Below are 12,285 nucleotides of genomic sequence, written 5' to 3'. Positions count from 1 at the left end.
TTTAACCTAATTGTAAAGTAGGCCAGATTTACGTTTGCTATAACATCAAAAATCTAATTTAATAAAAAAAGCCTATGCCCTGAGTGATAGAGCAAAATGAAAGACCAGTTTTCATTTTATATAGATCACACTCACAATGTGTAATTTACAGCTGATCAAATATTCTAAACGATTTAAAAAAAAAAAAAATCATTATTAAAAATGTCTACGACCTTTTAAGATGTTATTAATTTTTCATTAGTTTTCTATGTTTTCTATGTTCTATGTTTCCAAGTTTTATATGACTTTGTAAATGCTGTTATTAGTAATATATGCCTAAATAATATAATAATCAATGATACAACTGGTGTTCATTAGTATTAGTTAGTATGGTTAATAACTGTAATGACTAACGTTATACTTTGTCGCACGGTCTAAATAATACTAATAATTCTCCTGTAACACAGGGACTAATGCAAATCGATCAACAGTGATTTGGAGGGTTGTTTTCTTCTCCTTCTTCTTTATTATTATTTCTTCTTATAATTTTTATTTTTATTATTATTATTTTTACGAAGAGATGCAAGAGACCTAACATGAGCTCACTTTCCTGCGCCTACACTGAAGAAGGACCAAAGGACTTGTGTGACGTATTTCATCCGCGACTGGAGGCCGAGGAAAACAAACGGTTCAGTTCTGTACTGTCTTTTTATTTTATTCCCGCATATTTGCTTGAATTTCTTCATCAGGACAGATTTCACGGCGAGTATGTATTTCGTTAAAGCTAGCTTACTATAGCGGGGCTGTAGATAAAGTTTAATTCAGTCTGGAGCTTTAAAATTGAATAATGTGGCGTCTGAACATAATTTCTCGATCATTTACTAATAAGTATTCGATTCAAACAGTGTTTATTTCTTTAAACTAGACGGTTATGCACAGTTTACAACAGACGGAATCACTTCCTGAGTTCTGCTCTTGTTTATTATCTGTACTGTAAATGCATTGGTTGTCTCTCAAAACGTAGTGGACTGAATTTCATGTTTGGAGTGCATGGGGTTGCTTTTTAATCATCATAGGAGTGTGCAGCATTTTTGGCCATAAAAGTTAGGTGAAACACAGGCTTGTCATTTCCAAAATGCTAGACGAGCAGCTTGCTGCGATTTGATTTGAGGCACAGCCATTGATTTATCTGTTGAGGTTTGTTTATATATTTATTGACTTATTTATTTATTGCAGATAACGCTCAGTATGGCGTTGAAATCTGGAGAGGAGCGCCTGAAGGAGATGGAGGCCGAGATGGCGCTGTGAGTTCTTCACATTTGGTTTCTCTCATGTTCAGTTCCAGCTGTTTATTTGCAGCATGTTGTTGCTCTCGGGGCAGTGTGGAGTGTGTGGAGTGTGTAGAACAGGACGTTTCTGACAGTATGCATGCTTCTCTTGTAGGTTCGAGCAGGAGGTGTTAGGAGGACCTGTGGCACCTACAGTGGTTGAAGCTGTGCCAGTCGCTCTCGCAATGCCAGCCGTACCCATCATCAGGCCCATCATTGGCACAAACACCTACAGAGAGGTAGTAATTATTTCTTATATTTTTATAAGCTGAGATCCGAAGTGAAAATGCTTTTATTTAGCTTTTTTTTATTTACAAATTATTCAAATGTACTTGTTTTAATTTTTAATGACACATTTTTACATATTACAATAACTTTAATAAAAAGTGTAATTTAGAAAAACAAATATTAAAAAATTTACACTTTAAAAAGATAAGAATCCCCCCCCCAAAAAAAAATCCTAAAATCCGATTTTAATTTAAATTTTGTTTTGATTAAAAATTTTATTTAATTAAATATATATTGCTTAAAGCATTCATTAATTCCTTATTTTACAAGCTAGTTTATTTTTTATTATATTTTATTTTTCTTTCCTAGTCCAGCAGAGTTTGGAAGCGAGAGCTGCCACTTTTGTTGGTCCTCCACCTACATTTGTTGGTCCTGGTACATCTATATAAATCCACATTTTCGCATTGCACACTTTAAGACAAAGTTATAGAAATGAGCTGACAATCATATGTTATTTATCTGTAGCTATGCCGGCAATAGCGCCTCCTCCAATGATGCGTCCAGCATTTGTCCCACATGTCTTACAGAGACCAGGTAATCAGACTCAGTCCTATATTTTCTTTAAAACTTTTGTTAATTTACGTATTAATGGCTATGTGCATTTTATATATAATATTAATTAATGGTATCTGTAATTGCATTATTTATTTTATTAACATGGAAACCAGGATTTTTTTTTTTTTGTGTGTGTGTGTGTATAAATAAATAAATAAATAATATATATATATATATATATATATATATATATATATATATATATATATATATATATATATATATAATAGCTATTAGTTATTATTAATAGTGTAAATATGTTTAGATATTTATTTTTATTTTTAAAATACATTTGACATATTATTATAAAGCCTTAAATATTATTATGTATATTTTTAATGTTTTTTTTTCTCCACAGGGGGTCAGAGAATGCCAGTGATGCGTGGTCCACCTCCTCAGGGCATGATAGCGCCTCCTCTTCCCAGACCTCCACCTCCTCCACCCATGATGATGGCTCCTCCTATGTCAGGACCCCCTCAGCCCCCCATGGCTCCAGTCGGACCGCCCATGGGACCCATGCCGCTAGTGGGTATTTTCTGAATTGTAATCAACTGGGTGTTTTATTCATTTCGAAGTTGCCTTGTACTATAAAAATGGTCATGTCAGTATCTCAAATGTTTTTCTCAATTATTGGCAGGTTGGAAGCATGAACCCTATGTCTTCGGCACCACCGCGGCCCATGCCTCAAGACCATCCAAAGATCAGTCCCAGTGTTATACAGGCGGCCCCCACTGTTTACACAGCACCTCCTGCGCCTAAGAGAGCTGACCTCAAGAGCCAGAAACAAGCACGCATAGTAAAGTATCAACACACCACTTACATATTGCCTATATAGCCTGTTTACCATTTCCACGGCATCCATTTTGATATATGTTTCATATTAATAAAAACTAGTATGTGTGTCTGTGAGAAATTTTAAGCCCCTTGTGCTTCCTTTGTAATCTTTTCTCTTCATCTTTTTTTCAGGAGGAGTTGTCAGCATTGGTGGCAGAGCAGCAGGCCGCAGTCATGGCAGCTGGGCTTCTGGAATCAAAGAAGGAGGCGGTCCCCGATGACAGCGTGATCGGGCCGAGCATGCCGGAGCCTGAGCCTACACATGTGGAGGTTTAATATGAATCAGGATGACATGCTACACTGTCCCCTGTTTAGACAAAGAGATAGTCCAGTGCTAAATTAATTCCATTGGATACAAATTGCATAATGAAAGAATATAAAACAGCTATTGGATGAAAAGAAAAAAGTGTTGTTTTAGTAATAATTAATACTATAATAATATTTATTAATATTTTAAATTAGCTTGTATTCTAAATTTTCACTTTTGCTTTATGTGCTTTTTTCATTTGAATATTTATAGTTCACTTTAATTTCTCAAATTAAACTTAAATTCAGACTTGTTTCTTGCAACTTATAATTTCATTTATTTTATGTTTAGGTTTAATTCTTTCATCTCAAATTTATTTTTATTTCAGCCTTATTAACGAACACAATTTGTAGCAGTTACAACACTGGATAAAGAAGGTTCGTTCAAAAATTTACTCAATAGGAATTCTTGGTATGAATATTGCTCTATTTTTTTTATTATTATTAACATGCACACAGCCTGCTGAAACTAGCACAGAAGATAAGAAGAAAGGGAAACAGGAAAAGGTGAAGAAATGCATCCGGGTAGCAGCTGGTGTCACATGGGAGGACACCAGCCTGACAGAGTGGGATTCAGGTTTGTGGACATTTAGTAAATACAGTCTTCTCTTTATATTTTCTTAATAAAGAAGAAATTATTAAGAAGTTATTGCTATGCTGTTCTTGGTTTCTCAGATGATTTCCGGATATTTTGTGGTGATCTGGGGAATGAGGTGAATGATGACATTCTGGCGAGAGCGTTTAGCCGTTATCCGTCCTTCCTGAAGGCGAAGGTTGTTCGTGACAAACGCACTGGGAAAACAAAGGGTTATGGCTTTGTGAGCTTTAAAGATCCCAATGATTATGTGCGTGCCATGAGAGAAATGAACGGTGAGTTAATGAGTGTGTGTTTAGATCAATAACAGTTACAATAACAGAAAAATACAGTTTGTTATATTATTTGGTGATTTTTTTAAAAAAAATTTTTTTTATTGTAAATTAAAAAATCTTTATTTTAGTTTTTTTAAAATGCTTTATCTTTAAATATTTTTATTTAGCAAAATACAGTAAATTAACCAAAAGTCTCAGTAAAGAGTAAAGACATTAATAATGTTTCAAATGAATGCTGGTCTTTTGAAATTTATATTCATCAAAGAATCCTGAAAGAACTACATGTATCAGGAAAATATTAAGCAACATTTTTACCATTTTCATTTTCAACATTGATAATAATAAAAGTGTTTCTTCAGCACCAAATCAGAATATTTAAATGATTTCTGCAGGATCATGTGACACTAAAGAGTAATGACTGCTAAAATTTAGCTTTGCATCATGGAAATAAATTACATTTAAATTCAAATAGAAAATAGTTTTCACAAATAATTTCTCAATATTACAGTTTTAATATATTTTTAATCAAATAAATGCAGCCTTGCTGTTTATAAACTGTTGAATGTCAGTGGATGTTTTTAACATTCTATTTGACAGAAATATATACAGAACAAAAATAACTAAGGAAACACTGCAGTAGCTTTACTAAACATATGTTAAATGATCCTGGACATTATTCATTTAGACTTTTTATTGAGAGTGAAAATGGTTAAATCCTGACTAAAACTTGTCAGATCTGTATTGGCCTGAATTGTGAAAATTAGCATAATTTTAATATGATACTGTATCAAAATGAATTATTTTTATATGATCATCACGCTCTAAACACATTCATTTGTCTTTAGGGAGGTATGTGGGCAGCAGACCCATCAAACTGAGAAAGAGTTCATGGAAGGATCGTAATCTGGAGGTCGTGCGCAAGAAACAGAAGGAGAAAAAGAAACTGGGATTGAGATAATCCATCTGTACTGAAACTGTGGACTTGATTTGTGTGTGTGTGTCACCCAGGACCTGTATAATGGAGTAGGAATCCCTCACACTCCTGCAATAGTTACAAATAAAAAACCGGCAGCTTCTCATATGGCCCTTATTACTAATAAATCTACATGTATTTTCATGTGTAGTATTACACACCGACCTCTCCCTCTCTGAGCATGCTGAAAAATCATGCAAATTCTTTCACTTGTCATGAGATTTTTTAAACGTATGAAGTGTGGTAATGAAACTGGTTTGGGTGTTGATAATATCGGTTTCCATTTTTTTTTTTCTTTTTTTTTTTTCTCAAATCTCTCAGAAGCAACTAACTTTAAAGTTCACCAAGGCAGTTACATTTGTTGCTATACAAGTTGTATGTTTTATGTTACAAGTTGTCTACAAGTTATGTTTAAATAATATGTGTAAAAAAAAAGGCAAATCTTTTCAATAAACTGAGGAGTTTCTTTAGTTTAAGTTTCAATTCAAAAGTAACATTGAATACCTCAACTGATTACTCTGAAAACATCCACCAGGGAGCATCACTTAGTTGTTATTTCGTCTTGAATTGTAAATATTTTTTAAAACCTCTTGTAATTGTTAATAATACATATAATTTAAATGTAAACATAATTGTAAAAAAAAATACCATTTATGAAAAATTTTGGGAAAAGCTCTCATGCAGGAGGAGTTACCGGTGGTAGCCAGCTAAAAGGTTTTCTCCTAACCACACACGCCCACATGCATGTATTTCTAAAAGACTCATTTCCTAAAGCTGGGGTGAAAAAGCAGAAATGGCTCGTGCATCAACCTGTCTGACAAACAGCTGAGAATATACGCACGTGAAGAGAACACCAAGAGAAAATGCACCGCAGAGACACGTGTGAGTTTTTAATTCTTAATCAAAATTAGGACAGCTCTTTATTTTTAGTTTAATGTTATCTGATTGCTTTCAGGAGCCTGTTTAAAAATATACTTGTGTGTGTACCGTCTCTGTTCGTGCTTTCGGATTTATTACTCTGTTTTTAATTTCTGTTTTTCATTTCATTCATATTTGGTTGTGTAGTTTCTTATATTTGTTTGTGTTGTTACCATATTCATGTACAAACTACAGTATTTTCCAGGAATTCTGTGATATGGTACATGTCCTGATTCTTGTTGAAAGTACCTCGAAATACCATGGTATATTTATACCATGGAATATTATAGTACTTTGAGATACACATTAGTACTGATGATGATAAAAGTATGTGAACTTGTTTGATTACCACTCTTGCACTATGGTACTCCAAGTTACTTAAAGAATACCAATGTATTTATTGTATTTTTTTTTATTAATACCATAGGAGTGATTGATTACCATTTTTATATACTATGTATTTTATGATATTACTTAAAAACAAGCAAAGGATACAATTGTACTATCATTTTACATGCCACAACAGTCCATAAACCCAGTGTTTGTCTTAACAACATAACAAAAATCCTTGTTAAAAATTAGGGTCTCATAATTTTAAAATTCATATGCAGATTAATTTCTTGCCTTTATTATTTTGTCAATTCTACTGGATGACGATTGCGAGCCTCCGCCCATTTATAAGCAGCGCGTTCCAGGCTTCCTTTTGTCCAACGGGCCACCTCAGTGGAGCATTCCATTCTGAAAAAGAGGGGAAAACCGCTTTGTTATGTTTTAGAAATCATTTCTTTATAAAGCAAACAGCGCTCCTGTCACATTCAGCGGAAGTAGACGTCGAAACTAGGTTCTACATATTATGCAATGCGTCGATACGGATCATAAAAACGGTCGCGACCGCGTTTGGGTAAAGCGGGGCCGCCCGCAATGTGTTTTGGGAGCGGCGAAGAGCCCCTCAGTTCTACCAGCCAGCGAGCAGAGAGAGGAGATGGGCGGGAGAACACGCGGGGACGATGCCGCTGTTCCTGGGAATCTGCTTGATTTGAGTCTTCATGCTTAAGTAAATGTTTTTTGAATGTCACAGTTTTGACAGTATGTATTTGAGCGGTATTTTTGGAGTTGCTTGAGGGCGCGCTGGACCTTTCTTCCTCCTCCTCTTCCTCTTTTCGCTCTTTATTGGGGTTCTCCGCTCAAACGGCGCTCAGTCTTTGGCGTCTGGTGGTGCTTCTGCGCGATCCAGATTATTAGCACACTATTGCGAAATAAAACCAGGATGTAAGGAAAAGCGTTGATGTGGGAAGGAACTTTGGAAACACATCCTGATCCAAACACGGAGCCCTGCTGGTCCCTCCCGCCTAAGCTGGAGATAGGGATGGTGGTAAGTTGTATTTCTGTTTTAAACCCTTCACAATCAGCCTCAGTGTTCATTGGTTTTCCACTGCAGACCATTTCAACTGCCTCCACTTTCCTCCTACTGATAGAGTTGGTTGTATTGATGCTGTTGTTGCCATTAGTTACAAGATCAGCATCAGCAACACACTGCATCTGACAAACTGCTATTGTCCCTCATCTCATGTTGCCAGAAAGGGGTTCACTGTTTTTTGGGGGGGATTTGAGCCCCTCCCCACTAACCATTCCCACCCACCCAGCACCATTCCTGTGGGAGTACAGCTCCTTTTCAGGGTATAATTTCATTTATCTCCCATTGTGATGCGCTCATCATCAATATCCGTTTCAGTTGTCAGGCATATGCATCATCTTTTGTTGTGCTTGAATCATTATTTCTCATTTTGATCTAACAAAGACATGCCCTGAAACTCCTTGTCCCATCGTGAATATTTCAGGTGGCAGGATACATGCGTTTAGACAGTCTACTGAAGGTCTTTGAGTCGTCTAGACTAATGTTGTTGATCAAATTACTGTTTGCTCAGTGGTTTGTTTAAAAGCAGTGGACCTGCCGGTTCTTCTAGAGACTAACTAACTGACAAACATACTCACTTTGTTTAAGCATATGGCTTGATTTCTTGGGAAAGCACTGGTCTGTGTTAATGCTTACTCAGTCAACATTAAGACCAGTCATCGGTTGAAATGCAATGACGTGTAGTCAAAGTTCTTTGTAAATCACCACAAAGAGTTGCAACAAGGGAAATTATGATTTCGTTTTTAAGAGGTGGGATGATAACATTCATTAAACCACCAACCAACCGAATTTGTTTGTGGTGTCTTTTAGCTGTAGAGTTTTGTCTGTTGGCTAAATCTATTTGCTCAAACATATAGTTCGTCCAAAAATGAAAATGCTGTCATTGTTTACTCTCTCTTTCATGTTTTTCCAAACCAGTATGACTTTCTTTCTGTGGAACACCAAAGGAGCCGAATATTTACAGAAACAATAGAAGTAGATGGGGACCAGAGACTGTCCAGCTCAAAAAAGCACCCTAAAACAATCCATATAATTTGTATGCTATTTTCGCAAGCTTTGTGAAGTCAAATGACAGGTTTATATGTGGGACTGACTAATGTTAAACGAAATATTAAAATGTAACTAAAATTTAAATTCAGAATCAAATTTAAAGGAATAGATCAGCCAAAAATGAAAATTTGCTGACAATTTACTCACCCTCAGACCATCCAAGATGTAGATGAGTTTGTTTCTTCATCTGAACAGATTTGGATAAAAAGCATTGCATCACTTGCTCACCAGTGGATCCTCTGTAGTAAACGGGTGCCGTCAAGAATGAAAGTCCAAACAGTTGATAAAAGCATTGCGATGATCCACAAGTAATCTACACAACTCCAGTCCATCAATAAAAGTCTTGTGAAGCTGTGTGTTTGTAATAAAAAATAACCCCATCATTAAGATGTTAAGAACTTTAAACCATTGCTTCTAAAATACAGAAGATGTAAAGAGAGAAATATGCACAGACCAATCAGTGTTTACAAGTGAAAACAGTCCAAAATGTTTGTGATGTTTTTATAAGCTGTTTGGACTCTTATTCTGACGGCACCCATTCACTGCAGAGGATCCACCGGTGAGCAAGTGATGTAATGCTAAACTTCTCTAAATCTGTTCTGATAGAGAAACAAACTCATCTACATTTTGGATGGCTTGAGGGTGAGTAAATGTTCTGTAAATTAAAATTTTTGGGTAAACGATTCCTTATTCCACAGCTGTGTTTCAAAGAAGAAGGAAAGCCTTACTAGTTTGAAAGGATGAGTAACTGTCTTGGTTTTAAGTCCGTAGACGGTAATTCTTCTTTATGTTGATTTGAGATCAGTGCTTTGTTAAAGCTGGGATTAGTGCGGGCTTGGTCAGACTTCAAATAAAACTTATGACTAGCGCGAGAGAGACGCTGGGTGTGATGAAGCACTAGGTGATCAAGGTGTTTAATTACCGCCACAGCATCCTGGTTTAGCAGAGATCATGTGTAGGAACTTGGCAGTGTGTCCGTGGACGCTCCTGTCTGGAAGATTTACAGTGGATATTTTGGAGTCCAATGAATGTTCGCTTTTGGCGCTTAAACATTATATTGAACATTTATTGATATGATTATTCGATAAATGTTCCTCCTTGTTGATAAATGTCTAGGTAGAGCTTGGCACAGCCTGCATGTGCGCTGTCTTGAAGACCCGGCACAATTTTCTCATTAATAATGAATATAAAGGGCATAGGCTGTTTTCCAGAATGCATTTACTTTATATAATAGACTAAAGCTTGGATATTAAATTAAAGGGATAGCTAGTTCACCCAAAAATGAAAATTCTGTCATTAATTACTCATCCTCATGCCGTTCCAAACCCGTAAGACCGCCGTTCATCTTCGGAACACAAATAAAGATATTTCTGATGCATTCTGAGAGCTCACTGATCCTCCATAGACAGCAAGGTAATTAACAAGATCAACATCCAGAAAAGTAGCAAGGAGATCGGTAAAATAATCCATGTGACATCAGGGGTTCAACTGTAATTTTACAAAGCTACGAGAATACTTTTTGTATGCAAAGAAAACAAAAATAACAACTTTATTCAACAATTCGTCTCCTCCACATCACCCTAGCTCAATTTTGGAGAGTATCCACTTCATTGCCATTATAAAGCTTGGATGAGCCAACACACACAAATAGTGTATGCAAAGAAAAAAAAATTATTCAACACTGAATGTAAACAGCGTATGCTATTCTGTGTCAGCCGCGCCATGTAGATACGTTGTTTTCATTCAAATCAAAGCGTAAATAAATGTAGAAAACGTATCCGTGAGACACAGCTGAATAAAGTGTTGAATAAAGTCATTATTTTTGTTTTCTTTGCATACAAAAAGTATTCTATTTGTGTGTGTTGGCTCATCCATGCTTCATAATGGCAATGAATGGGGGTTGAGATTTTGAAGCAAAATAAAGTGCATCCATCAATCATAAAAAGTGCTCCTCAAGTTCCGAGGGGTTAATAAAGGCCTTATGAAGTTAATTATTTGTGTAAGAATAATATCTAGGCTATATTTTAAACTTTATAAACCACAATCTCTAGCTTCCGTTAACTGTCACACTCACGTTAACGAGCGAGTGGCATTCCAGCGGATAACGTAGGCGTAGCATAAAAATACCAATATTTGAGTTTGGAATAAATATTAAATGTTAAAAGAGTAACAAAAGACCTCTTGTTGTTCCTAAATTGTAGGACTTTCTTTCTCCTGTGGAACATAAAAGAAGATATGTGACCCTGGACCATAAAACCAGTCATAAGTAGCATGAGTATATTTGTAGCAAAAGCTAACAGTACATAGTATGGGTCAAAATTATTGATTTCTGTCTTATGCCAAAATTCATTAGGATATTAAGTAAAGTTCATGTCCCATGAAGATATTTTGTAACTGTCCTTCCGTAAATACACTAAACTTAATTTTTGATTAGTAATATGCATTTTCTAAGGACTTCATTTGGATAACTTTGAAGGTGATATTTAGATTTTTTTGCACCCTCAGATTCCAGATTTTCAAATAGTTGTATCTCAACCAAATATTGTCCTGTCCTAACAAACCAAACATCAATGGAAATCTTATTTATTCAACTTTCAGATGAAGCATAGGGTAAATCTCAATTTTAAATTGACCCTTGTGACTGATTTTGTTGTCACATATTTTAAGAATATTTGTATTTATTTGTCACAATATTATTATTTTTTTCATACAATGGATATTAATTATTGTTATTTCTTTTTATTTGTTAAAATTTGAAAGAACACAGTATCAAGATATTTAATATCTTCTTTTGTTTTCCACAGAAGAAAGACATTCAGGTTTGAAAGGAATTTTCATTTCTGGGTGAACTGTCCATTTCACTGTTGTTTTAATCTCATTGATGACCTGTCAGCACTGTTATGTGATGTTTTTGAGTCTGAAAAAGTAGTCTTTGGTCTTTCAAAAAGCAACAGCCTGCCTGGAACCATAAAGCAAGGATGGAAATTAAAACGAGCCTATCAATATGCAAATACAGCCTCACATGGAGACATGAATAGAGCGTCACATGCTCATATCCTCAGAGAACATGCTGTTTGCATCAGAGACAGCTGTGTTACGCAACCTGCGCCTCCATCCTTCACTGCCACTTGGGCTGCTGCAATTACATAAAGATCTCCTGCATGTTAAAGACTAGAGAGAGGGCAGAGAGAAAGGGCAGGCCTGTATAATGCCTGCCAATCTTCATTTTCATCATTATCTCATCCGTTTCCTGTTTACCGCTCAAGTCGTGTGTCTCTCAGACACTTCCCTCGACTGCTCTTTTTCTCCTTGTATAAAAAAGTTGGGCATCCATCTAGTGCATTCTGTTTTTTTGTGTGTGTGTTGTTCAGCTGCAACCCTTGGATGATATATGTGAGGGTTTTATATAAAGGTTAATTTAGTGATTCACTCACAATATGCTGTTGTATTAGTGGCGGATAATGTACACAGGTGTAGAGCTGATGCTAAGGAGATGGTGTTGTGTGGTTTAATCCTCAGAGAAAAAGTAATGTTTGTAGTTCATTCAGATATAAAGATTGTTTTATGTTTCAGATGTTGAAGTCCTAAATTTACTCACCCTATTGTTGCTCCAAACCCAATTATTCTTCTGTGAAACACAACAGGTTACACAGAATGTTTATGCATGTTTTTTTCTATGCAACAAAAGTGTTAGCTAAAATTCCATTCATTACGCTGTTCTGTTATTAACATAGTAAAAAATGTGTACAATTTGCAGAACCTATTTCCAC

The 12,285-nt window shown here is 35.6% G+C and overlaps 2 protein-coding genes across 5 annotated transcripts in view; both read left to right on the top strand.

The window, feature by feature from the left end:
* Window positions 1-591: 591 nt before the first annotated feature.
* Window positions 592-5,609, top strand: LOC109087209 (RNA-binding protein 42-like). 4 transcript variants are annotated; one of them, XM_042741638.1, is made up of 11 exons: window positions 592-745; window positions 1,216-1,283; window positions 1,423-1,546; window positions 1,904-1,964; window positions 2,061-2,129; window positions 2,509-2,675; window positions 2,788-2,946; window positions 3,117-3,254; window positions 3,750-3,867; window positions 3,966-4,160; window positions 5,006-5,609. In XM_042741638.1, exons 2-11 carry the CDS (start codon window positions 1,228-1,230, stop codon window positions 5,116-5,118), a joined length of 1,200 nt encoding a protein of 399 aa, XP_042597572.1. In that variant the 5' UTR covers window positions 592-745; window positions 1,216-1,227; the 3' UTR covers window positions 5,119-5,609. The 4 variants fall into 4 exon arrangements, with proteins under 4 accessions (XP_042597572.1, XP_042597569.1, XP_042597571.1 ...); XM_042741635.1 differs by having other exon boundaries at window positions 1,904-1,970; XM_042741637.1 differs by having other exon boundaries at window positions 612-673; window positions 1,904-1,970.
* Window positions 5,610-5,880: 271 nt separating this feature from the next.
* LOC109106037 (rho GTPase-activating protein 33-like) overlaps window positions 5,881-12,285 on the top strand; it is a 51,483-nt gene continuing 45,078 nt past the window's right edge. Inside the window, 1 exon segment of the mRNA XM_042741633.1 lies at window positions 5,881-6,015. Coding sequence (XP_042597567.1) covers window positions 5,997-6,015 — 19 coding nt within the window. The 5' untranslated portion in view covers window positions 5,881-5,996.

Source organism: Cyprinus carpio, chromosome B16 (assembly GCF_018340385.1).
Source record: "Cyprinus carpio isolate SPL01 chromosome B16, ASM1834038v1, whole genome shotgun sequence".
In the NCBI taxonomy this organism is placed as follows: Eukaryota; Metazoa; Chordata; class Actinopteri; order Cypriniformes; family Cyprinidae; genus Cyprinus; species Cyprinus carpio.
The sequence above is the reverse complement of the archived record's forward strand: the minus strand, read 5'-3'. Positions and strand labels throughout refer to the sequence as shown.

Bases quoted from the DNA above. Each gene is read 5' to 3' on its own strand.
- LOC109087209 (XM_042741635.1), top strand. From the start codon at position 1,228: ATGGCGTTGAAATCTGGAGAGGAGCGCCTGAAGGAGATGGAGGCCGAG. The intron at 3,255-3,749 runs GTTTAATATGAA...ACATGCACACAG, and splicing joins CTGAGCCTACACATGTGGAG to CCTGCTGAAACTAGCACAGA. The intron at 4,161-5,005 runs GTGAGTTAATGA...ATTTGTCTTTAG, and splicing joins TGCCATGAGAGAAATGAACG to GGAGGTATGTGGGCAGCAGA.